General features: G+C 38.7%; 1 protein-coding gene and 1 long non-coding RNA gene across 2 annotated transcripts in view; one reads left to right on the plus strand and one right to left on the minus strand.

Moving 5' to 3' along the window:
- The window catches only part of LOC130367093 (uncharacterized), a 53,464-nt gene extending 35,882 nt beyond the window's left edge, over positions 1 to 17,582 (plus strand). Inside the window, exon 3 of the long non-coding RNA XR_008892072.1 lies at positions 15,606 to 17,582. This is a non-coding gene — a long non-coding RNA (uncharacterized LOC130367093). The remainder of the gene's footprint in view (positions 1 to 15,605) is intronic.
- On the minus strand, positions 92 to 25,310 carry CDX1 (caudal type homeobox 1). The gene is made up of 3 exons (XM_056569485.1): positions 24,878 to 25,310; positions 2,657 to 2,802; positions 92 to 719 (listed from the first exon to the last, which is right to left on the minus strand). Exons 1-3 carry the CDS (start codon positions 25,308 to 25,310, stop codon positions 507 to 509), a joined length of 792 nt encoding a protein of 263 aa, XP_056425460.1. The 3' UTR covers positions 92 to 506.
- Between the last annotated feature and the right edge of the window lie 1,711 nt (positions 25,311 to 27,021).

The raw sequence follows: 27,021 nt of genomic DNA on the forward strand, positions 1-27,021 counted from the left end.
AGAATACATTTTGTGCAACCTTTTCCAGCAAAAAATAGTAACAAGTAATTTAATCAATGTTTAAACATACATATTGTGTGCATTATAGACAATGACCCTTCATTTATAGAAAAAAAGAGCCTTTTATCATTAATTATGTTACGTGATTTCTATCACATGTTTTCTCAAGCTCTATAAAGGAAAAAAATTAAGACATTTACAATACAAAAGTTCATTGCAGAAACTAGAAAAAAAATTATGTACAGGATAGAAAAAAATCCAACCATAAATTCCACGTTCCTTCTTTTTAAATAGACAGTAACACAAACATATTCCAGATATAGTCCTGTGGCAGGTACAAATCCCTGCTCCTTCTTGTTGTGGAGGAATTTTTTTTGTCATCAGTTCTTTACAAGAAGGGAAATGTTCTGGCACCAAAATGCGTTAGACCCATTTAGGTATTTCCTAAGAAGCTCACTCTGAGAGGGACCTTTTCGGTAGTCCTGGTGCGTGTTGGTCTAAAGACTTCATGAAAGATATTCTTCTTTGATAGTTAGTGCTGTTGGTGATACCATGTTACTGTTGCTACTACTGCTACTGCAAATGCCTCCCATCCCTGCAGTGGTGCCGACAGCGGGGGGTGTTGGTGTGGTGGTGGTCGCTTGTTGGCTCTGCTGTTGCATCTTCTTTTTATTTACTTTTCTTTCTTTTGCCCTTCGATTTTGGAACCAGATTTTTACCTGTAGAATAAGTTACATCCAGATGGTCAGTATAAGTACAGTGCTCATAACATAAGGCCATAAAATTGCCCCAAAATTCAACCATAGTATTCTGCCAAGCACCCCACTCTACTTTCCACGTGGCTTCATTACACAGTATAAGATTGCTTGTCTTGCTGTCAATGAATGGGAACATTCTAATTTACATTAAGAGATGGAAAACTTGTTCTGATCAGGTCCATCTAACAGAAGGTCTTAATGGTTCTGTTTTGCGTGTGCAGTTTTAATAATATCATATAGAGAAATTCTCCCAAAATTGATTCAATTTATCTGTATACATTCATGGGGCTGGGTGCAGACTGTTCGGCCTGGTGAAAGTTCTAATGTAACAATGATGTATTATACCTCCAATTATTTACTGGGCCAGGCACTCTGCAAATGTGTATAGTGGCCTCACAAGTCTTGCCTTTGACAGGAGTCCCTGCTCCTGTATGCAATTTATCCAAATGGAATTCCCAAAAATTTTTACATTTTTGGAGGAAGTCCAATGCATATTTATTTGGTTTAGAATCAATTCACTTATCTCTATATGGTATGTGACAAAACAAGTCACATTTTTGTTTTTCCCACCACTCCAGTGTGAATTCATGAGAATCTAAAATATACAGTGGGGCAAAAAAGTATTAAGTCAGCCACCAATTGTGCAAGTTCTCCCACTTAAAAAGATGATAAAGGCCTGTAATTTTCATCATACGTATACCTCAACTATGAGAGACATAATGAGAAAATAAATCCATAAAATCACATTGTTTAATTTTTAAAGAATTTATTTGCAAATTATGGTGAAAAATAAGTATTTGGTCACCTACAAACAAGCAAGATTTCTTACTCTCACAGACCTGTAACTTCTTCTTTAAGAGTCTACTCTATCCTCCACTCGTTACCTGTATTAATGACACCTGTTTGAACTTGTTATCAGTATCAAAGACACCTGACCACAACCTCAAACAGTCACACTCAAAACTCCACTATGGCCAAGACCAAAGAGCTGTCGAATTACACCAGAAACAAAACTATAGACCTGCACCAGGCTGGGAAGACTGAATCTGCAATAGGCAAGCAGCTTGGTGTGAAGAAATCAACTGTTGGAGCCATTATTAGAAAATGGAAGACATACAAGACCACTGATAATCTCCCTCGATCTGGGTCTCCACGCTAGATCTCACCCCGTGGTGTCAAAATGATCACAAGAAAAATCCCAGAACCACAAATTTTGAGTGAAAACCTCCTTTCATCAGCAAGGGCATTGAAGATGAAATGTGGCTGGGTCTTTCAGCATGACAATGTTCCCAAACACAACGCCCGGGCAATGAATGAGTGGCTTCTTAAGAAGCATTTCAAGGTCCTGGAGTGGCCTAGCCAGTCTTCAGATCTCAACCCCATAGAAAACCTTTGAAGGGAGTTGAAAGTTTGTGTTGTCCAGTGAAAGCCCCAAAACATCACTGCTCTAGAGGAGATCTGCATGGAGGAATGAGCCAAAATACCAGCAACAGTGTGAAAATCTTGTGAAGACTTACAGAAAACATTTGACCTCTGTCTTTGTCAACAAAGGGTATATAACAAAGTATTGAGATGAACTTTTGTTATTGACCAAATACTTTTTTTCCATAATTTGCAAATAAATTCTTTAAAAATCAGACAATGTGATTGCATGGATTTTGTTTTCTCATTATGTCTCTCATTGTTGAGGTATACCTATGATGAAAATGACAGTCCTCTCTCATCTTTTTAAGTGGGAGAACATGCACAATTAGTGGCTGACTAAATACTTTTATGCTGACTCAATACTTTTTTTTTTACATTTGTGTATTATCTAAGAGGCACCCAATGGTATAAGGTATATTACTGGAGTGACTTGAAAAATGTTCTTCATGTAGACTATGAAGGAAATGACTTACCTGTCGCTCTGTTAGTGACAATGTGGCTGCCAATTCTGCCTTCCTGCGTATTGTGATATAGCGGCTGTAGTGAAATTCTTTCTCCAACTCAAGACGCTGATGGTCTGTGTAAACAACACGATATTTGTCTTTTGTTCTTGTCTTACCTAAAAGAGAAAAAAAGAGACATGTAATACAACAGATAAGATTTTACCCAAAATCATACTTAAAGCGTACCCGTCAGATCCAACAAAAATATATATTTTTTAATATACCACTCAGTACCTAATCCTGACCATGTACATCTAATTTTTATGTATCTAGCAGCTTTATTTATTTTTTTATTACACTTTTAGTTTAGCTCACTAGTCTGAATTCCTCTCAAAGGGAGGGGTGTGGCCTCACTGTACAGGTCTCCGCCCCCGTCCTCAGTATGCCGTCTGCTCACATCTCCCCTAGCATTAGCAAAACTGCAACTCCCAGCTTGTCCTCACTGACAGTAGCGGGACACAAGCCCTGCACTCACAGCTGTCAATCAAGGAAGTGTGTCCATGACATAGGTGATGATGCATGGACACAGCAGAACTAGTATGTGTCCAAGCAGGCAGGTGGGGCAGTTGTTTGACTGGCTTTTTCAGTATGAAACACTGAAAATTTTCTAATGAAAGCAATTGCAAAACCTATTGGTTTTGCATGCTTTACAACATATCAAAAGTTTTTGTATCTGACAGTGCCCATTTAAAGAGACGCTGTTGCCTCCAAAAACTCCCCTAAACTAAAGTCATCAGTTATTGGAATTAAAGAGACAATAGTTTTTATCTTTTTACTCACTTGTATTACTCTACTATAAGTCTGGCGGGGAAATGCAAGGTGAGTCCCTTTATGTCCACTTTTTTACAATTCTTTTATTTAGAAAAGTTTCCATGAATTAATTCCCCTGCAGTGCCCCCATAGAGTAAACAGAGCATTGCATGGCATTATGCCCACTAGGGACACTGCTCTGGGTCCACCCTTTACTAACATATAATAAAAATCCAAGGAAATGTAAGATTTATTTATCAATATCTGAATATTTTGTAATAGTGATCAAATTGTGCTTTGCTTTGGGGTTTCAGGGATTGGAAGAAGGAAAGTGGGAGCAGGCCATCAGGGTGAGGAATGAGGTTTATCTCGATTTTGCAATTGCGCTCCACCTTCTGTGGATACGTCCCTCTATAGGCTTGTTGGCCAAACCCTTGTACTTACACCAAAACCAAAGTATTAGCTGAAAAGAAGGGGGAAAATCCCCTTATATCAAAAGAAGCCTTCTCTATCCTGCCAAAATGTTACCTCTTAAGTGTGAAGTCATTTACCTGATTCATGATTTATGTCCCTATTTACCTTTTTAAGAGTATATATATATGTTTTCCTATAATGGGATATAAAACTTTTGTTTATCTTTCTACCCAAGAAATGGCTGTTATGTTATAACTATACAACCAGACATAAGTGTATTATGGTCAATATAATGTTTACAGGTATAATATAGCATTTTATGCCTAACAGCCAAGGATATGGCTTCATCATCCACACATCGTACTACACTTATGTTTGCATAGCCCACATTCACTCATATAGACTTGTTTCACTTTCTTATATAGACTTGGTTTCACTTTCATGTCCTACATCTTAGAAGTCGATAACGGCCATCTTACAATCACATTATGTGTTAGGGAGCAAGAAACATTTACAATTATAAAGTATCTAGTCAATTAGATATCTGAAACAATGATAGAGCCAAAATGTTTATAGCTTAGTGACCTGATCCAGTCAGCTTGGACTTTCCCTCACCTGAAGGTAGGTTGATTGTCACCCTTAAAGATCAAAGGACCATGTAAAGTTTGCATGGCACTTACTTATTGATTTTTCATCACTGTCAACAGATATTGGTTTACCTTTTAAACATGGAGGCGTGCTGTCTACATACATATCTAAATCACTACATTTACAGAAATCAATAACTTAAGATCTACCGCCTTGTTTTGACACTTTGCTTGAATATTGTTTCAAATACAATGAAATATCCTGGTTTTAATGGAAAATTGTAACTTGGACTAGATTATGACACCTGAACAACATCATATTGAAGTTGACCTACTGTGGATAGTTATGCCTTAAAATTCCTCCATCCATTAAGGAGGCATCAATTGGGGTGGTGCTAGAAAAACGTGTTCCCGAAAAATAGGTCACTCCCTGTTTCAAAGAAGTCAGAGCAGCAGCAAAGTGTTAACCCCTTGGCAACACCCACCATACATTTACGGTGCAGGCACTATGTCGTATGTGCAGTAAATCTACAGCACAATAATGGTGTAGGCTCTTTCTGAACCATCTGCAAGATGTGCCAGTTGTAGGACAGTTGAAGTGGTAAAGTTTTGTGGAGAGGAGAGGAGAGTGTCAAAAGGTAAGTAGAGTCTTATGAATAATCCAGGAGGTAGCGTCCCTGAAAGCCAAAGCTCTGCTCCTAAACAGCTGTCTACAGACTGGGAAATGGATAAGAATCTGTCTTGGCTAAAAATCCCCAGTCACATTTCTAGGTCACATTTCCTTTAAAGCAACCAACCATTGATTTGCACGGATATTTCCTCCAATAGGTGGCACCAGAGAGCATATTTTGCATATTAAGACTGCTGTCACCACTAATTGATAGCGAACATGGCATCTAAGTGATTAAAAGAAAACAGGAGTCAATCCTGTAACCCCATTAGCACCCCTACAGTCATATCGAGGGTGTCAATGGTTTCCGTGTCAGACTGGGACTTAAACAAGGCCCCTAGGTCTGCGGAGATGGGGCTTAATAGCCTCTCTCTTTGTCAATTTTACATTGGCAGCCATAATACATTACAATATTTAAGTACCCAAGTAGGACAAAAAAAAATTAAAGGGGTATTCCGGGCAAAACCATTTTATCCCCTATCCAAAGGATCGGGGATAAGATGTCTGATTGCTGGGGGCCTGCTGCTGAGACCCCCCCCCCCCCCCGCAATCTCCCTGCAGCAACCGCATTCTATGCGGGTGCTGAATCTCCAGTTTCGGAAACCTCCGGGTTTCCGGGACTGGGGACGTGACATCATGCCACACCCCCTCCATTCATGTCTATAGACATGAATGGAGGGGGCGTGGGGTGACGTCACGTCCCCAGTCCCGGAAACCCGGAGGTTTCCGAAACTGGAGATTCAGCACCCGCATAGAATGCGGGTGCTGCAGGGAGATCGCGGGGGGTCTCAGCAGCAGGCCCCCTGCGATCAGACATCCCCTATCCTTTGGATAGGGGATAAAATGGTTTTGCCCGGAATACCCCTTTAAGTAAAATGTTCAAGTACAAAAAAGTCAAAGAAAAATAATGCTTTATTGTGTAAATTGTTTTTTAAGTACTAATGTACTTATCGCCTCCACATATGAACGCTATGAAGACTTATTTGTTTCCTTCAGATTCACTGTAGCACTAAGGGGCGTCACCTCAGCCATTTTCCCCCTTAGTATCCACGTAAGCCGCCTGTTTATTTATCAGCAGTAATGAGCCACTTCATTTCTATTCCTCTGATGTATAATGATTTATAACTATCCATGTGATAAGCTGCGCATTAATTTCCTTTCCCAGCTGCAGACAGCTGTCTAATCTGAGCCGCGTGCTGAGACCCACCTTTATTGATCTCTACAGAAGCTAAAGTAATAATCGGTGGCACATTAACCCCAGCGCCAATTATGTCAAGTGAGAACATTAGAGGTGGAGATATCCAAATGTTCCACTGGTCAAGGCCTTTGGGCTAATAATAGCTACAACTAATCTAAATAATGTCCAAAATACTGATATTGGCCATTCTGTATATAATGAGATGTTTCGCCGGCACCATGTTCAGTGAGACATCTTTTTGTTCTCAGTCCGCCAATATTTAATCACAGAGATGAGATGTAAATATATGACTTGCATGTCTGTAAAGGTCAATGAGTTTGATAACTCTCTCAGTGAATGTTGTAATCCAGAGGAAAACTTTTTTTTTTTTAAATCAAATGGTGCCGGGAAGTTATAGGGATTTGTAAATTACTTCAATATAAAAAATCTTAGTCCTTCCAGTACTTATCAGCTGTTGTATGCTCCAGAGGAAGTTGTGTAGTTTTCTCCAGTCTGACCACCGTGCTGTCTGCTGCCACCCCTGTCCTTGTTAGAAACTATCCACTGCATTAGAGGTTTGCTATTGGGAATTTGCTCCTGCACTGGACAGTTCCTGACATGGAATGGAAGGGATCCTCTTTAGGGATAAAAGGGCGCTGCCAGCTATATTCATTTGACAAAAGGATAAATATCATCATTTTATTTTAGCATGACACGTTTCCGGGCCAATCCGGCCCCTTCATCCAGGGTCTGAAAACTCGTCATTCGTAAATAAAAGTATATCATTTATGTTTTTGGTCATTTGAATATTGCTGGCAGTGTCCGTTTATCCCTAAAGAGGAATATGGAGTTTTATTTGTATTCCGTTCTACGCTGAAGTGTTTGGGGAGGAGCAGCAGCCTAGCTGGATCTGCAGTTATCTATCAACCTGCATTATGTGAGCTGTGTTTTGGTATTAACCATAACTCACTTCAAGAGAAGTATTCACACTAGGGAGCGCTCAGTTTTCTGCTTGTTTCTTCTATTGAAGTGAATGGAGCAGAGTTGTAATGCCACACACAACCTGAGAAAAGGCGGAGCGCTGTTTTAAAAAAAAAGGAATGTTTTTCTAAGGCTGGGTTTCCATTTTGATTTGGAATTTTTTGACCTTTTATATGGTCCGAAACCTACATTCTATTTCCTAACAAACCATTTGCACTGATTTGGTCCCAACTCTCAGGAACTGCAGATACATGGACTATACTGGACTGTTACAAACAACCCATGTAAGATAAAGTCTATGCAAAAAACTTTTATGCAGTCACACCACATACTTGGATGTATAATGGCTTTCGAAATAGTGAAACGGCGGCTGCTGTCATGTGGTGATTTTTATGGCTCCAGTCATGATTTATGGGGGTATTATGGGGCTAATGTAGGATAATATTGACACATATTCTTACTTAAAAGTATGATATATGTAAACACATTAATTGTCATATCAATTTTGTTTAAAAAAAATCAAGGGTTAAAGGAGAACAATGGCAAAAATAAACTTATCCCCTATCCACATTCATTTCTATGGGAGCACCGAAAAACTCGGAGAACAGCACTCGGGCATCACCGGCGCTCCCATAGAATTGAATGGAGCGCGCGCCGTTTACCGGTAGACAGCGCGTGCTCCTTATTCAGAGAGGCAGGGTTCAGTCCCTGCAATCAGCTATTTATTCCCTATCCTGTGGATAGGGGATAAGTAAACTCTTGCTGGAGTTCTCCTTTAATAAACACATTTCTTCTACATCACCTGCAGTAGAAAATGGTAAGTAGTAGTGAATTGTAGAAATCCTATCTTTTAAAATACATCTGCATAGTAATTGATGAAGACCGTCTCTGATCATGTTTCCCATAGCAACCATGGATTATTTTTCACATTTTAGAAAAACAAAAAGCTGCACTGAGATTGATTATTACAGGAATCAGGCAGTTTTTCTGTTAGGGTATGTTCACACAGTGTATTTTATCCAAGGACAAAAATATGCCATAAAATATAGTGACAAAGGATAGATTTGAATTCATGCCTTGTATTCTGACATATTTTTAACTATGGTCATGGATGCTGATTACTGTATATACTCGAGTATAATCCGACCCGAATATAAGCCGAGGCCCCCAATTTCTTCTCAAAAACCCAGGAAAAGTTATTGACTCGACTATAAGCCTAGGGTGGGAAATACATCATCCCCCCCATGTCATCATCCAGACCCCCGTCATCATCACCCTGTCATTTTCACCCCGTCATCATCACCCTGTCAACATCCCCCCCCCTGTCTTCATCCAGACCCCCGTCATCATCCCCCCCACCTTCGTCATCACCGCCTGTCAATCCCTTCATCAGTGGTCTTCAACCACTGCCGGGCCTTCGTTCTGTTTAATCATCCAGACCCCCCCTTTAGTTTTTTACTCACCTCCCCTCGGTGGGAAGGAAGGGTGAGCTGGTCCGGGGCATCTATGCTGCAGGGACCGTCCAGTGGGGAGGGTTAGTCATTCCGGGCTGTCTATTTTCACCGGGAGGCCCTCTAATCCGCTCCGGGCCGGCCCCGGCCTAGTGACGTTTCCTTGCAAATGACACACAGGGACTTTTATGCGCAGACATGTCTACTGAGCACAGACGTCCCTGTGCATCGTCGTCAAGGCAATGTCACTAGGCCGGGGCCGGCCCGGAGCGGATTAGAGGGCCTCCCAGTGAAAATGGACAGCCCAGAACGACTAACCCTCCCCATCGGACGGTCCCTGCAGCATAGATGGCCCGGAACAGCTCACCCTTCCTTCCCACCGAGGGGAGGTGAGTAGAAAACTAAAGGGGGGTCTGGATGATTAAACGGGACGAAGGCCTTGCAGTGTTCTTCAACCTGCGGACCTCCAGATGTTTCAAAACTACAACTCCCAGCATGCCCGGACAGCCAACGGCTGTCCGGGCATGCTGGGAGTTGTAGTTCTGCAACATCTGGAGGTCCGCAGGTTAAAGACCACTGAGAAGGGATTGACAGGCGGAGAGTTCACCCGAGTATAAGCCGAGGGGGGCGTTTTCAGCGTGAAAAATCATGCTGAAAAACTCGGCTTATACTCGAGTATATACGGTAGCTCCATTTATTTTACAATGTGAACTGCAGTGCGCATTCCCACTGAAAACAATGGGCTTGCACTGAAAACAATGAGCGTGCATTGAATACATTTTTCAGCGCATATTTTTATGCACAATGGGGGAAATTTATTAAAACCTGTCTAGAGGAAAAGTTGCTGAGTTGCCCATAGCAACCAATCAGATCGCTTCTTTCATTCCTGAAAAGGCCTCAGAAAATGGAAGAAGCAATCTAATTGGTTGCTATGGGCAACTCAGTAACTTTTCCTCTGGGCAGGTAATAATAAATCTCCACACCACAATATGTCCTCAAAAATCAGTGTGAACATACCCTCAAGCATTTTCGGCTGTAATTCACATTGCAGCTGCATTTTTGCCGATTACGGCTGAAAATACATGTGTAAAAAAAAAAAAAAAAAAAAAAAAGCACCACAACATTTTCGCTGTGTAAACAAATCCTTATGCAATCTTGATAAATGTAAACCAGTATTGACTTGTTGCCCAAAAAAAGATTGTGAAATATGTCTACTCCACCCTAATGTTCTTAGATCCTTTTTCGCTTAAAGGGGTACTCCGGTGCTTAGACATCTTATCCCCTATTCAAAGGGTAGGGGATAAGATGCCTGATCGCGGGAGTCCCGCCGCTGGGGACCCCCGGGATCTTGCACGCGGCACCCCATTTGTAATCAGTCCCCGGAGCGTGTTTGCTCCGGGTCTGATTACCGGCGACCACAGGGCCGGTGGCGTGTGACGTCACTCCTCCGCCCCGTGTTACGTCACGCTCCGCCCCTCAATGCAAGCCTACGGGAGGGGGTGTGATAGCTGTCATGCCCCCTCCCATAGACTTGCATTGAGGGACGGAGCGTGAGGTCACACGGGGGCGGAGGCGTGACGTCACACGCCGCCGGCCACGTGATCGACAGTAATCAGACCCGGAGCGAACACGCTCCAGTGACTGATTACAAACGGAGTGCCGCGTGCAAGATCCCGGGGGTCCCCAGCAGCGGGACTCCCGCGATCAGGCATCTTATCCCCTATCCCCCGTCACACGCCGCCGGCCCCGTGATCGACAGTAATCAGACCCGGAGCGAACACGCTCCGGTGACTGATTACAAACGGAGTGCCGCGTGCAAGATCCCGGGAGTCCCCAGCGGCGGGACTCCCGCGATCAGGCATCTTATCCCCTATCCAAAGGATAGGGGATAAGATGCCTGATCGCGGGAGTCCCGCGATCAGATAAGATGTATTAGCACCGGAGTACCCCTTTTAGGTATGTTCACACTGCTGGTTCTCCACGGTGGATCTTCCACACCACCTTTCCGCTGTAGAAACTCTGCCAAGGCTAAAACCTGCCCCAGGAACCGCGTGGGTAACTTGCCGGTGTGAACATACCCTTAAATGGGTAATCAAGGAATAAAAGATCGGAGATTATTTCTTTTCAAAACAGCACCACGCCTATCCTCCGGTTGTGTAAGGTATTACAACTCAGCTTCATTCTCTTCAATGGAACTGAGTTGTAATATCACACTCAACCTGAGGACAGGTGTAGTGCTGTTTTTTGAAGAAACAGCTGGTCGGGAGGGGGGGAGTTCTAGTCCTGATCATGCAGGGGTGAAACAATGCCTACATGTGATATCCAATAGATGCATGATCACGGGAACATAGGTAATATCCTACAGCTATTGGACATTGCATGTGGGCTTAGCTTCGTCTACATGCAATGATCAGGACAAGCAAAGTCCTAGAAGGAAAGCGCCAGGAAGCAGAACAGGTAGGATCATCTCTGCTTCCAAGACAACCCCTTTAACCCCTTAAGTACTCAAAACTATTTACGTTTTTGCACTTTCATTTTTTCCTCCTCATAATCATAATGCGTTCAATTTTGCACCTACAGATGCAAATAAGGGCTTGTTTTTTGTGTCACCAATTGTACTTTGTGATGACATTACTGATTTTACAACATAATCTGTGGCGAAACAAAGAAAAAAATTATTTGTGGAGTGAAATGAAAAAAAAAGCAATTTTGTAAACTTTTAGGGCTTCCGTTTTTACGCAGTGCCCTTTTTGGTTAAAAATGACACCTTATGTTTATTCTGTAGGTGCATACGGTTACAACGATACTTAATTTATGTAGGTTTTATTTATTTTACTACTTTAAAACATTTTTAACTACATGCACCAAAATTAGTATGTTTAAAATTGCCATCTTCTGACCCTATGACTTTTTATTTTTCTGCATACAGGGCTATATAAGGGTAAATTTTTGGCGCTGTGGTCTGTAATTTTTTGTCAGTACAATTTTTGTTTTGATGGGAATTTTGAACGCTTTTTATTAATATTTTTATGGTATGTGAAGTGACCATAAATGCACAATTTCGGAATTTGGTATTTTTTTAAGTGGAAGCAATCGACCGTGCGGTTTAGCAAACCTTATATTTTAATAGTTCGGACATTTACACACGTGGCGATACCACATATGATTATTTTTATTCTTTATTACAGTATTTTATAATAAAAAAAATGGGAAAAGGGGGTGATTTAAACTTTTAATAGGGAAGGGGTTAATGAACTTTTGTTAACTTTTATGTTTACACTGTTTTTTTAACCCCCACAGGGGGCTATACCATGCAATCTTCTGATTGCATACACTCATCAATGCCATGCCATAGCATAGCATTGATCAGTGTTACTGGCGCTCTGCTGCTCCTGCCTGCTGAGTAGGCATGGAGCAGTAGATCCCCGATCGGATGACGGAGAGAAAGGTGAGGGCCCTCTCGTTGGCTGGTAAGCTGATCAAGACATCATGATTTTGTCGCGATAGTCTTGATCAGCTCTGCTGAGCTGCTGGTATTCTTCAACTCAATCAACTTTGATTGCGGCATCTAAACGGTTAATGCTGGTCATTGGCCATTAACTGTGGGTCCTGGCTGCCCGTAGCAACCTTGAACCACCAGGCTCAACCCGTTCTCCACTGGTAAAAAGGTTTAAATGTGGCGTACAGGTACGCCCTGAGTCCTTAACCCCTTAACAACCACGGATGTAAATGTACTTCCTGGTTTGGCAGTACTTCCCGCACGTACATTTACGTCCTGTGTATGACCGCGAGCATCAGAACTGTGCTTGCGTCATACACGGCAGGTTCCGGCTGCTAGCAGCAGCCGGGGACCCGCCGGTGATGGCCGACATCCGCGATCGTGCGGATGTCCGCCATTAACCCCTCAGATGCCGTGATCAATACAGATCACGGCATCTGCGGCAGTGCGGTACTTTGAATGGATGTTCTGATCGCCCGCAGCGCTGCCGCGGCGATCCGGTCATCCAGCATGGCGGCCGGAGGTCCCCTCACCTGGCTCCCGCTGTCACCCGGGGACTTCTGCTCTGGTCTGAGATTGAGCAGACCAGAGCAGAAGATCACTGATAATACTGATTGGTGCTATGTCCTATGCATAGCACTGAACAGTATTAGCAATCAAATGATTGCTATAGATAGTCCGCTATGGGGACATAAAAAGTGTAAAAAAAAAGTTGAAAAATGTAAAAATAAAAAGTTAAAAAAAAAGGAAAAAAATCCCCTCCCCCAATAAAAATAAAAATTGTCCTTTTTCCCATTTTACCCCCAAAAAGCGTAAAAACATTTTTTATACACATGTTTGGTATCACCGCATGTGTAAATATCCAAACTATCAAAATATAATGTTAATGATCCCGTACGGTGAATGGCGTAAACGTAAAAAATAACAAAAGGCCAAAAATGCTGCTTTTTTGTCACATTTTATAAAAAAAAAAATATATAAATATAATTTAAATAATTTCAATATAATATAAAAAATTATCTAAAAGTTTTATATATGCAAATGTGGGATCGATAAAAAGTAAGAATGACAGATCGATAAAAAATGAACCCTCATGAACCCTCATACCGCCCTATATACGGAAAAATGAAAAAGTTATAGGTGGTCAAAATAGGGCGATTTTAGATTACTGATTTTGCACAAAAAGTTTAAGATTTTTTTTTAAGCGGTACAAAAATATAAAAGTATCTAGCCATTTTAACCGTATTGACCCACAGAATAAAGGACACATGTCATTCTTACCGTAAAGTGTAAAGTGTGAAAACAAAACCTTCCAAAATGTGCAAAATTGTAGTTTTCATTTAAATTTTCACCCTAAACAATTTTTGTTGGACGTTCGCCGTACATTTTATGGTAAAATGAGAGGATCAGTAAAAAAAGTACAATTGGTCACGCAAAAAACAAGCCCTTATATAGGTTTGTAGATGGAAATATAAAAGAGTTATGGATTTTAGAAGACAAGGAGGAAAAAACCAAAATGCAAAAATAAAATTGGCCTGGTCCTTAAGGTTAAAATGGGTTGGTGCTTAAGGGGTCAAGTACCAGGACGTCAGGGCGTACCTGTATGCCCTGCATCCTTAAAGGGTTAAAGAGTGCCTGTGGTCAATGACCACTCTCCCCCCCCCCCCAAAAAAAAAAATATATATACACCCCCTGACTGTCACTCCCATTATTAAAATTACGTTCATGCCCATCTGACTGATTCCCTGAATTTTCAGACAAAGTACAGGGCACCCTTGGATTCGTAATCCTAATGTGAACCTAGCCTTTGGATATGTTGATATAACCAGAATTCATACTAGATAAATCTGTAATCCTTGGCAGAAATCTGCAGCTGAAATCCACAATATGAAATTTAGTTCAGCTATTCTGTAGCATTTCATTTAAGTGCCGTATACGCATTAATAGTGATCATGCTGAGAACTACAATATCCAGAACATGCCAATGAGGGATGTAATACACTACTAACAAGCATTGGTTGTGGATTCTATTAGAATCCACACCTGTTTTCTGAATCCACAACATGTAGATGCAGCCTGAGGCCCACAAGTTCATCTCGAAGGGCAAATATAAGGAAGGTGTTAGCGTCCATGCACACTACAGTATGGGCCTCATTTACTAAGAGTGTCGGGTTTTTACTAGTGGGAAAAGTTGTTTCAGACTTCAGACTTGCAGGATTCCGCTCTATTTACTATTGGGAAAAGTCGGGAACATTTTCTGACCAGCTTTTTCTAGGTGGATATTTCCAGCCATTTATCCACAGGATTTTCTGTGAATTCAATAGTAAATCGGTCGGGTTCTGAAACCACGCCCCCTTTTGGGGTCAGCCACGCCCCCTTTGTGACAGACCATGCCTCTTTTTCATCTTTTCCCATTGCAATGTTGGGAAAAGCGCAGACATGTCTCAGACACTCTGCGTCAAAATAACCAGACAAAAACTGGAGCGGTTTCAGCTTAGTAAATGAGGCCCAATATATTTTAATTAGTTGTCACTAGGACCACATGACATTGCCAATCCTCATAGCTGGCAATGTATTCCACTCTGTATTCCACCGTAAGAATGAACATGTTCATTCTTTCGGTGGGTGAATTTGACTGGTGGCAAGCTTCACCGCTGAAATTCCACAGTGTGTACTGTGCAGCGGAATCCCATTCATAGAAATGGGGCACAGCTTAATCAGAAATTCCATAGTGTGCACGGACCCTTATACTTCCCCTTCCAATCTGGATCCACTTCTGCATTTGGCACAAATTCTGCTGCAGAAAATCTGTAACATATCTGCAACGCGTGTTCCTAGCCTCAGGCTGCATCGACTTGTTGTGGATTCAGAAAATGGATGCGAATTCCGATAGAATCCACGACCAATTTACAAGCAGTATGCATTTTAATAGTGTACGACATGCCTCATTAGCACATCTGTGTTTTTAGTCTTACAGTGGAATTTTGGGTTTCCTTCCAAACTTCTGGATAACATCTATTTACTTATACCATGAAACTGCGTTTGTGCTTTATTTTAGAAGTTTAAATTAAAATAAAAATAAAAAATAGGTGACAATTCCGAATAGGTTCTTTAATTTTCTATGTAAGGCTATGGTCACGCTGTGCAAAAAATATGTGTATCATTCTTATATGTGCATATTTTTTATATTTTTATGCAGTTTTTTATGCAGCCTAAAACACAGAGAGACCCTAGAGTTACTTATAAACTAAAAAAAAGTACTTAAATATATATGAAAAAAGTATGATGTATATATACGTACAAATACATACATATTTATTTTTTATCTTTTTTTAACATTACAAAATAAAATGTCCAACTTGTGTTTGAAATTGTTTTACTGTGGAATAGGCAAGAGAACCTTCCACGCTTCCTGTAAACCCGTCCATTCATATGTTATACGGTCTCAGAAGAATTTGCTCTTTTGCATCAAGAGGAAGTCTTGCAGTCACGGACAGTAAAGACGGCGCTCTATGGACTTTCTCATGCAATGTTTCTTATTCTGTATTTTCAATGAGCAAGAAGAACCTTCTGAATTTAAAATGTAAGAATTGTGTCAAAGATCAAAGCCTCTTCCTTCTGTATCTCCACCCAGAACAACTCGAGACAAAGCCGGAGAACAATGCTATCTATGAAGACTCCTGTCCTTCTCCTCCCTCTTCCTGCAAACAAGTCTCTCCAAGATCTCACTAGACTCAATTTACATCAGAAAAACAGGGGCATGTAACATTTTGTTTTCTCTAAAAAGAGTCACTCCCAGGATTCGCCCAGTACCTTCGCCATCCTGACCTCTAGAAAATGACCACATTGATGTACGGTGGATCATACATGATGACACTTTCGATGGTTTGATCAGTTACAGTTATAATATACTTAAAAAAGTTTTAAAAAGGTTAATAAAAATAATAAAAAATATTTCTGGACATAACTGGAATATATAGAATATGAGGTAGGCATAATTGTAAAACCTGTAAAAACAAAAAGGATGACATATTTGGGGAGATTTACCACTGAGTTGTTTTGTACTTTTGTTGCAGGCTTTTTGTCGGACACTCGCATAATTTATCATATGTGTGATGAATAATGCGCAAGTCCACCAAAACTAACAAAATTACTTCACAACACCTTTTTTCATGCTGTCAAGCAGGTTTCTAGAGCAGCACTCTGTTTGCGGGGTTTTATTTTCAACCATTGGGCTGTAATTTTGCATATAAAAAAAACCCGCAAATAATAAATTAATGATCACTGTGTGTCAAGTGGTCTACATAGACCAGTCTTCAGAAATCATTGATATTGTAATGGAAAAAAAGGATTAAAAAAATATGCAAATCCCCAAAAATCGCAAAAAATATAACAAACATACAAATAGATTAATAACAAGTAAAAAAAAGATTCATAAATCCCCCCCATTAACTCTAGTAAATCCTCATCCAATCTATTTAAAATAAATGCAGAAGTAAAAAATAAAAGTCAAAAAGTTCAAAGGAATCTTGGAATAGCAGAGATAGTGCTAAAAAAAAATCTCGCATTTTTTGATACATACAAAGTTACATACATAACACGTTTCTGGGTATAAAACATCCCTTCCTCAGGTGTGTTATGACATATACCACTATTATCTATAGAAAATGATAATATGAATAGCAATACCTAAAATCTATTCTTTTGGTTTGCAATACTATGTATAGCAACTTTAAATAAGCAATATAAAAACTTAGGTATTAACAAGTGCATATAGAACATTGGAACCTAAAAAAAGGTAACTAAAAATGAGGTGACCCATTGACAAGGATAATCTTTAATCTATTGCACTTAATCGATTGATTCCAGCTAAAAAAGATTAGTGGCATCCGCAAGGACAACTATAGGACTTGTTCTGACTTTCACGTTTGCTAAGGTTCTAAGCATATATTAAGCTATTGGACTAAATAGTGTATATACAGTAAAGCAAATGAGTGGATTTACAGCAGTTAGAAGTTTGAATACGGTTGGATGTTATAGTCTTCTAACTTTTTATGCCTTGGGCAGTGTTTCCCAACTGGGGTGCCTCCAGCTGTTGCAAAACTACAATTTTGTAACAGCTGGAAGGCCTGTGAAAAATGAAAGAAGCAACCTGATTGGTTGCTATGGGCAACTCAGCAACTTTTCCTCTGCACATGTTTTGATAAATCTCCCCCTATGTTCCTACACTGTTTTTTGCCCCCTTTAAAACAGCCATTAATTTAAGGCTGTAAAATTGTCATGTCCTTGTTTTGGCCATTAATGTCTGAAAAACTAAGATTTATTTTTACTTACTATTATTTTTTTTATTTTAATTTAATTATTTTATATTTTTTTTAAATTGTCATTTTTAATGCAAAAATGGATTAAAAAAACAAAAACTGTCAACAATTTTTTAATGAAAAAATAAAAATACATCTATATAATTACAGATTACTTCTTTATTGGGGGAGCCTGTCAATATATATATATATATATATATATATATATATATATATATATATATATATAGTTATATTTAGTAGAGCCAAAGTATTTTTTTTCTTTAGGAGAGTAGAAAAGATTAGATCATGTTTTTTTTCCCAGAAATATTAGTTATCTGTGCTGAGATTATATTAACTCTCAGCACTGATATCCTATATCTTATACATATACATATTTAGGCAGGTGGATATAGCTGTATATGCTGCAAAATGGCCGGCTATTTGATCATATGTGCACATTGGGGAAGATTTATGATTTTCTTTTCTTTTTTATTGTTAGTGGTCTATTTTGTGTTTTTTTTTTTTTTTTTTGCACAATGTTGGTTTTGTGTGCTTTTTGCATGCTTTTTTATATTTTCAATATACCTTATTTTCCGGCATATAAGATTACTTTTTAACCCAGGAAAATCGTCTCAAAAGTCGGGGTCGTCTTATACTACGGGTGTCGTCTTATAGGGCAGGTGCTGCAATCGGCCGAGACAACTGGGGGGAATGGATAGAGCGGGAAGCCCAGGGTATGGATAGAGATAGAACGGCGCTGTGCCCAGAAAAACATGCATCTTTCACCAGTCCGGCCTGCCCTTGTATGTATTCTATTACCATACCTCTTTCTCAGATCTCGCTCCTGAGGACTGCAGTGAAGCAGCGCAGGTGCGCAGGTGCGAGATCTGAGGTGGCGCAGGCATGAATGTGCAAGATCTGAGAGGTGGCCCAGGCGCGCATGTGCGAGATCTGAGAGGCGGTGCAGGTGCGCATGTGCGAGATCTGAGAGGCAGAGAAGGAGGTACAGTAAGGGGATACAAGGGCAGTGTATGTGCAAGATCTGAGAGGCAGAGAAGGAGGTACGGTATATCCCAAACTATATATTTTAACTGGAAAAGTCTTATACGCCGGAAAATACGGTAAGTTTCTGAATACTTGTCTTTGTAAGCCAATTTACATGCATTCGCGATTTAAAAAAAAAAAAAGATATATGCAAAATTACAACGCAATGGTTGAAAAAAAAACATCAAACATAGACCTGCTCTAGAAACCTGTTATGAAGTCATTTTATTCGTTTTGGCGGACTTTCGCATTATTTATCACACATCATGAAACCATATGATAAATTATGTGAAAAAAAGGACAACGAAAGTGACTTTAAAACATGACATATAAAAAACAACTTCAGTGATGAATCTCCCCCAGCGTGTCCACTTTTATGCTGACCGTATATGTTGACATACTTAAATATTTACACTTTAGTAATAAATACATCAGCCGTTCGGGCCAATCACCGATTAGTTAAAGGAAACATTTACATTTAATTTTTTTATTTTTTTGTGGTCCACTTAACCTTTGTAGTTTGTAGTTACCCAAAATGAAACTGGTAAAAGAAAAAGTAAAAGCTGTTTCCAACCTTTCCTGACACTACAGAGCTAATGTTAATGAGCCACAAAGACAATAGGTCCATTGAAATTACGGGGTTAAACAACTACCTTCTTTCAGATACTGCCCAGGCAGCCTTTGAACTGCAATTTGCAAAACATGCTTATTTGGTTTTTCATGGGGACTTGCTTCCACTTTCTATGTAAAAAAAAAAAAAAAAAAATCCGTCTTACCTTGTCTCTGCTCCTCACCCTTGCCTGGGATCAATACATGATTTTCTATGAGACAACAGAAATTATATGTAACCAGTAAATGAATGGTCCTGACAGCTAGAAACATGGAATTCCAATGACTATAATTGGAAAACCAAAATTTTAAATAAATGTAATAAACCCATGTTAACAGCCCAATAGGATTACAATAATTTGCACAGGTGAATTATCCGCAGTTAAAAGTTCACTTCTATGTTGAGACTGGAACATGTAGCTCGGCAAGAGAAGCAAGTACAACAACAGGCTACATAATCATAATATATATAGGCATATTCGCTTACATTAAAACTAAGTGACTGCAATATGATTGTATGTAGGAGTCAGATCGATACAGAAAAGCATAAACCAGGACAATACATATTGACATAGTGTGTACGTAAAAAGAATCTTCAAAAATAACTCACCAAAAACAACAATAGTGGAAATGGCAATTCAATGAGCAACATAATTGGTTGTATGAGACTGGGGTTATCCAGGATTAGAATAACAGAGCTGATTTCTTCCACAAACAGTGCCACACTTGTCCGTAGGTTGTGTGGGGTATTGCACACAATCAGAGGACAGGTGTGGCACTGTTTTTGGAAAAAAAAATAGCTCTGTTTTTTTAATTTTTATTCCTGGATAACCCGTTTAAGGTTGTATCAGGGGGATATATCGCAAAAAAATGCTAAAGAGTTTAATTTTAATAGAACGATCTATGAAGGGATTGGTTCCCTAGAAACAATTTCTGGGAAACCTGTCATTTCTATTCTTTTATGTGAGGATCGTATCATCATTTTCACTAAAAGTGGCCATACACCATCAAAAGCTGTTGGTTGAATATTCATTCTATCGACAGCTAGCTCTCCTGATCGGCCCATACATATGACTGTCTGTCTATTATATATAATCTATCTATTCTCTGGAGAAAGAGCAGCACAGCCAAAATAAATATGAAGGGTGCCCGTAGGTGGAGGACCCAGGTCAGGGTCTCAGAAGGTTAGTAGAAGGAAGATTACATGCAGAACTACATATGATCAACAACAATGAGTAGCTTTATTCCATCAGGTGAACAGGATGCAACGTTTCGGTTGGCCTTGCAACCTTTTTAAGCTTGAAAAAGGTTGCAAGGCAACCGAAACGTTGTATCCTATTCAACTGATGGAATAAAGCTACTCATTGTTGTTCATCGTATGGAGTGCTGCATGTGATCTTCCCTCTACTATCTATCTATCTATCTCATATCTATATATCTATCTAATTTCTATCTATCTATCCCATATCTATCAATCTCATATCTATATATCTATATATCTATCTATCCCATCCATATCTTTCTATGTATCTCATATCGTCTTTCTATCTATCCCATCCATACCTATCTATCTATCTCATATCATCTATCTATCTCTATCTATCTCATATCTATCTATCTATCTCATATCTATTTATCTAATATATATCTATCTACCTCATATCTATCTACCTATCTATTTCATATCTATCTATCTATCTCATATCTATCTACCACATATCTATCTATCTATCTCTATCTATCTCATATCTATCTATCTCATATCTATCTATCTCATATATATCTATCTCTATCTATCTATCCCATCCATATCTATCTATGTATCTCATATTGTCTATCTATCTATCTATCTATCTATCTATCCCATCCATATCTATCTATGTATCTCATATTGTCTATCTATCTATCTATCTAAATTAGTAGAAATCAGCAGCACACAAAATGATGAAAGTGCAAAAAAGTTAAATTTATTCCATATCTTGGTGAAAGTTACAGCGACGTTTCAACCAGCTCTCCTGGTCTTTCTCAAGCAATCTATCGATCCCATCCATATCTATCTATGTATCTTATATCATCTATATATCTATCTATCTATCTTATCTATCCCATTCATATCTATGTCTATCTATCTATTTATCTACCTTTCTGTCTATCTAATTGTATATGACTGCTTGCCATTATTAAAATTGCACTTATGTATTTACATTTACTAAATTTATTGTTATATTATTGCCCTGTTACTTAAAATAAATATAAGCTATAAAGTGTCAGCGTCGCTACTTAAAACTTTACGAGCGTGATTTATGATTGATGATGACCAATGACAAATAAAAGTATATACGGTACCTTACAAGTGCCTTTAAAAAAACATAGTCATAAAATATCATGAAGCTGCAAGGTAATTTCTTATATCTTTATTATCAGCAATAGATGTTATGGTATTTCCTCTCCGCGAGTACCGATTTAAATAGAGATATTATAGACAGTTAGGCCATGTTCACGTACATTTTTTGTTCAATATTTTTAGCCTTTAATAAAAAAAATTTAACTAATTTAAAAAGCCTCTTTTTTATGCCGTAAACTCTTTTTTTACTGCCAATAAAGTAATGTTTTGCGAACAGAACAGCTATTTTACTATTGAGTTCAATAGAATTCAATAAGAAATAAAAATAAAAAAAATGCAATTATTTTGGAAAAAAAACTTGAAAAACTAAATTCATTGTGTGAACACGGCCTCACACTCACTGACATTTTGAGTTTTTATAATTATGTATTATTTAAATATATAAATATATCCTTGCAAAACATTCTCCATTTACCCTACTTTTTTTTTCAATGAAAGTAATCAATTTGTATTAATTACTACTACTATACTAATACTACTACTGTTTTAAAAAATATATATATAAAAGGGTAATGATGACATTATTATTACGATTATTATTATTACTATTGCATTTTTCTAATAAAACTTTAATTTATGTCATACTTGCTCAGATCTTAAAGTTGTATATATATAGTTTTATATGTATAGAAAAAAATTATATATTATTACCATTACTATAACTATTATTTTTGAACAATTCTTTAGTATTTTTTTTTTTCATTTTTTTTTTCTATTTTCCTCCAGTTCACATTGAGGATCTGCTTTAGGGTTACACTGTGATTTGCCCACCACACAAGTCATACGCCCAAATATCCCCACGTTACACTAGATTGTAATGTGACCTATAAGTTGCTGAAACAGAGACCCATAATTTCAATGTTGCCATTACAACCGTTTTATAAAACAATTTGTCCACTGATGGCCGCTTTTCCATAGATTTTTACAGAACACATTATTAAAATATATAATCTGAATGAAAGAAGAAGCGGCACTCCAGAATAGCTTCAAAAGCTGTGGTTTATTCACCCATCATGTGAATGGTGCTGCATTTCGGTCTCCACAATGAGACCTTTCTCAAGCCCATTGTGGAGACCGAATTCACATGATGGGTGAATAAACCACAGCTTTTAAAGCTAATCTGGAGTGCCGCTTCTTCTTTCATTCGGATTTGATCGCCAAGGGATATTGAGTCCTATCTCTAAGAGCAGAGCACCCGCTTGGACCGGGAGTCCTATACACAGTGCCGGCCATTCCTCCTGGTTTTTACTATATATATATATATATATAAATATATATATATATATATATATACAGCCCTTGTTTATATCTATTTTACGGATGTATTATTAGTTTCTGATATCTTAGACTTCCCAAATATATTAGGTCAAGAAAAAGGTCAAATATGGACCAATATTGGAGATAACGAAAGCCAATAATGCATATTGGAATTTTTTTCAGTAGATCAGCCAGTATGCCCTTAAGCCTGCGTATGCCCTTAAACCTGTGTATGCCCTTAATCCTATATGTCATTGGGTGAGCTGGGAAAAATATTTAGTTTGGTAACAGAAGATAAATGTCAGTGGCCAAACTATTGGAAGATCTTAAGTTCTTATAGCAGTTTGGAGGTACAAAGGCAAACACTGAGATTACTGCATATTGCAAAATAATAGCTCTCCACCATCAGAACAGTAAACCCTTCCTCTTGTGGGATGGTGGGATGAAGCCTTCAAACTTCTAAATGGAAATAATGTGGCCTTATACCTTCAATAGCTCTCAACTGGACACTTGTTTGGCCGACTATTTCTCTTAATCCCCCCAATACATATTTATGTTCGGCCTGGCCTAGAATGTGTGCGTCTTTGATAAGGAGAAGGGCATAATCTGCCGTCAAGACACCTCTGGCGAGTGGGGCATGTTGATATTCAATATGCCTAAGTCTTCTTTCCTTAACATCTGTATCAGGAAAAAGGCGGGACACATCACTAAAGGGTGAACCAGTCCCAAAACTGGCGGGTTCGGGTGATGTTTATCTAAAGTGTATGGACAATAAAAGCCACAACCTAAGTGTTGTATGAATCCGACTGTGGGTATTAGAAACATGTCAATATCTAATACCTCAACTAACCTATAAAGTTGACCATACATTTGTGTTCATTTAATAGAGAGATAAATGGCTACCAAACACTCTGGTAGATGCTTATCCCAGCTACATGCCCCTATATATTTATTGTTTCCATTTATAGCTGTAAAGTTGTAACTATAACAATAACTAGAGAAAAAATATATGAGGGGCTAGAATTAATACTGCTATTGAAGGTGATGGAATTGCACTTTCAATGAAAAAAATAAGGGGTTTAGACAACCTTCATCCATATGCCCCATTAGGGCAGTGAATGTCATAAAAGAGTGTTCCCCACTCATCCTCCCCTCTGTTAACTAGAGGTCTAACAACAAGCAGTTCTACCTCTGGAGGACCCAGCCTCTTTATGCACCACCCATAATAGACTATTTTCCCTACAAGCAATACTGTAGGAGAAATGATGACCTGCCAACTACTTCCTCTTTCAATAATAGTTGACATTAGGTCAATCCAGTAGAGAGCCCCATTTATCATGTCAATCTTAGGGGATCTGCTTTGAGTTAAAGGGTGGTCTAAAGAGAATAACCTTTTCAAGATCCATCTCGACACAAATTTTTCAACAGATGTGGGTGACACAACTTCAATAAACAGTCTCATGTTAATTTACTGGAGCAGTACATACTGCACAAATTCTGTTAACTATAAATAAAAATACTATGTATGATATATACACCTAATAAATAAAGCATATTGTATTATTGTAGGACATTTTATATAGGGGAACAATTTATCTTATTAAACTTCAGAAGGTACATATGTGTGAGTGGGTATAAAACATACATAAAACACTAAGTAATAATGTATCACATTAATCTGCATTAATCTTTCTTTAATAACAGAATGCCAACAGAAAATGTAAATTAGTGAAAAGTGTTCTATATAAGAATGTAACTTGTAACTCCACTGAAAAAATAGATACAAAATCTGAACATATAATGTAAGGGCCCTACACACTGCAGATGTTCTGTATTGATATCAATTAAGAGGAACTGGTGTATATATAAAAACAAAGCCATTCTTTTAAAATATTGTCAAAACTAAAAAAAATCTTATCCCTATAACAAATTAATGTTAAAAAAAAGTAATTCAAATAAAAATTGAGAATATGTATACCAATGGGGCACCAACATCTTTAACAAGGTTCCTTCTATCTAAGAAACAATAAATACAGAGTACTCACCATTACTGGGGTTACTTTGTGGCACTCCACTACGCCTCATCCAATCGTAAGGATTGCGCCTTTGTGCATTAGGGGACAAAGGGGGTGCAGTGCTGTTTAAAGATGGTGGCAAAAGTCCAGAGCCTGGTGGCTGAACAGGATTAAAATCAGGTGGGCTGAATCCAAGCTGTCCAGGGTTGGTAGACGATGCCGTTGGTCCTGGTCCATAAGAATGCCAATCATCTCTGCTAGGAGCATACGGGGAGCTCCAGGTGCCACCAGGTTGCCCATGATGTGGATCGCTGTTAATCCCAGGGACGTGATGGTAGCTGGCAAAATCAGAATACTGAGGAGGCGCAGGAACATAATTTTGGGGGTTGAGATTTAGGCCAGGGTGCCTGACAGGATTGGGGTACATATTGTTGTCCTTATCCAAAAGATAACCCACGTACATTTTCAAAGATTAGTCCAGTGCACATAATGTGCCTCGCAGCTGTGTCATGAGAGTTTTCTTCTCAACTCTGCTCCACTTCTTCCTGGTTGACTGTTGTTCCCTTCACCTTCCTTGGCAGCTCACTAGCAATCACATTGATAGGCACCTCCCTGTCTAAACCCTTTTATTGGGCCAGTAGGCCTACGATTTGCATTGAAAGACAGCTTTGCATTTCAAAGAGACTCAAGTGCAAGAATCAAAGTGGAAGCCACTAGGTGAATTCAAATAGTACAAATTGCTTAACAGATAGCCCTGGTGTGTGCGAGTGTGTGTGTGTCTCCAGGAAAAAAAAAAAAATCATCCCAAGGACAATACTACAAACTCAATTAACAAACCAAAGCGCTCGGAATCCAAGTCAAACACTGAAAAGTTTTTACTATGTTAAACTTACAGACCTTCCAGGGTTCACCGTGACCAGATAAGTCGTATACAGAAGAACAGGTGAACGCTGCCCTTGAAATACCAGCTCGGCTTTCTCAAGGAAGTTGTTAATTGAATATAGCAACTTTTTTTTAATGTGGTATAGAATGTAGTATTATTTTTGTTGACTTTTTTTTACATCTTTTGGTTGTTGGTCCCAGTTTTTTATCTTATCTCAGCTTTGTACGTTCAGTCTTACAATTGTATGTGTTTGTGAAGTGCGTGCGTTACAATACATATGTTCAGATTAGTGTTGTTTATGTAATGTGTCTTACATTGACATGGTCAAAGGTTATGCTTATGGAAGCACAATTATTTTACATCAAATAACTATGTGGTGGATTATATGAGGACAAACACCTCTTACAACTTTTAATTTTTTTTAAAGATAGTCTGAAATTAGAATTAGTCTTTTTCTTTTTCCTAGAAACAGCGCCCCTCTTGTCCATGGCTTTGTATAATTTTGCAGCTCAGCCCTTTTTACTTTAATAGGGATATGCTGTTAACAACAGACATGGATATATTATATTTTTTCTAATCCTGGACAACCCTAAATAGATGTCAACCAAACATTTGTTTGACCAACAGCTATGTCTCTTAATCTCCCCATACACATGATCTTTCTGCCATGCAATATATTCATGTGTTCTCAATAGAGAGTGGAGAGGTAAGCTGCTGCCAGACATCTCTGGTGGTTGCTTATCTCTATGAGATCAAAAGGGCTGGGTAGTTGAAAGCCAACAGGCCTGACACTTCTGTAACCCATGAAGGGAGAGAATCAGGAGGCCCCCATACACTTTAGACAGTCAGTTGGTCACTTATATTATATAATATAATGTCTTACATTGACAACATTAGTTTGAAGGAATTAAAAACAAAAAAAAAGTCAATATACAATGAGATTTTTCAATTTTAGGTTACTTCTGTTGTGCAAGGTCATTCAATGCGAATTGTCTTACCTTGGAAAATTATATTTGCCACATTTAGAAATAGCTAAATATTTTGTTTTCACCATGCAGAAGGGTTCACATAGTCTCTAATACTTTTTTCTATAAACTATAGAAAAAAAATCCTTCTAAACATGGCACAGCTGGGGCATATTTTTGCCCAGTTACAGCCTAAAATACCTCCCAACTTATGTGGAAAAATGTGTCAAAATACCGTCATATTTTGGAATGTAAATGGACAAAAAAGAGGCACTGACACAATTTCAGGTTGTAAAATAACAGCTGTAAATTATATTATGTGTAAA

This window comes from Hyla sarda, chromosome 4 (assembly GCF_029499605.1).
Source record: "Hyla sarda isolate aHylSar1 chromosome 4, aHylSar1.hap1, whole genome shotgun sequence".
NCBI lineage: Eukaryota > Metazoa > Chordata > Amphibia > Anura > Hylidae > Hyla > Hyla sarda.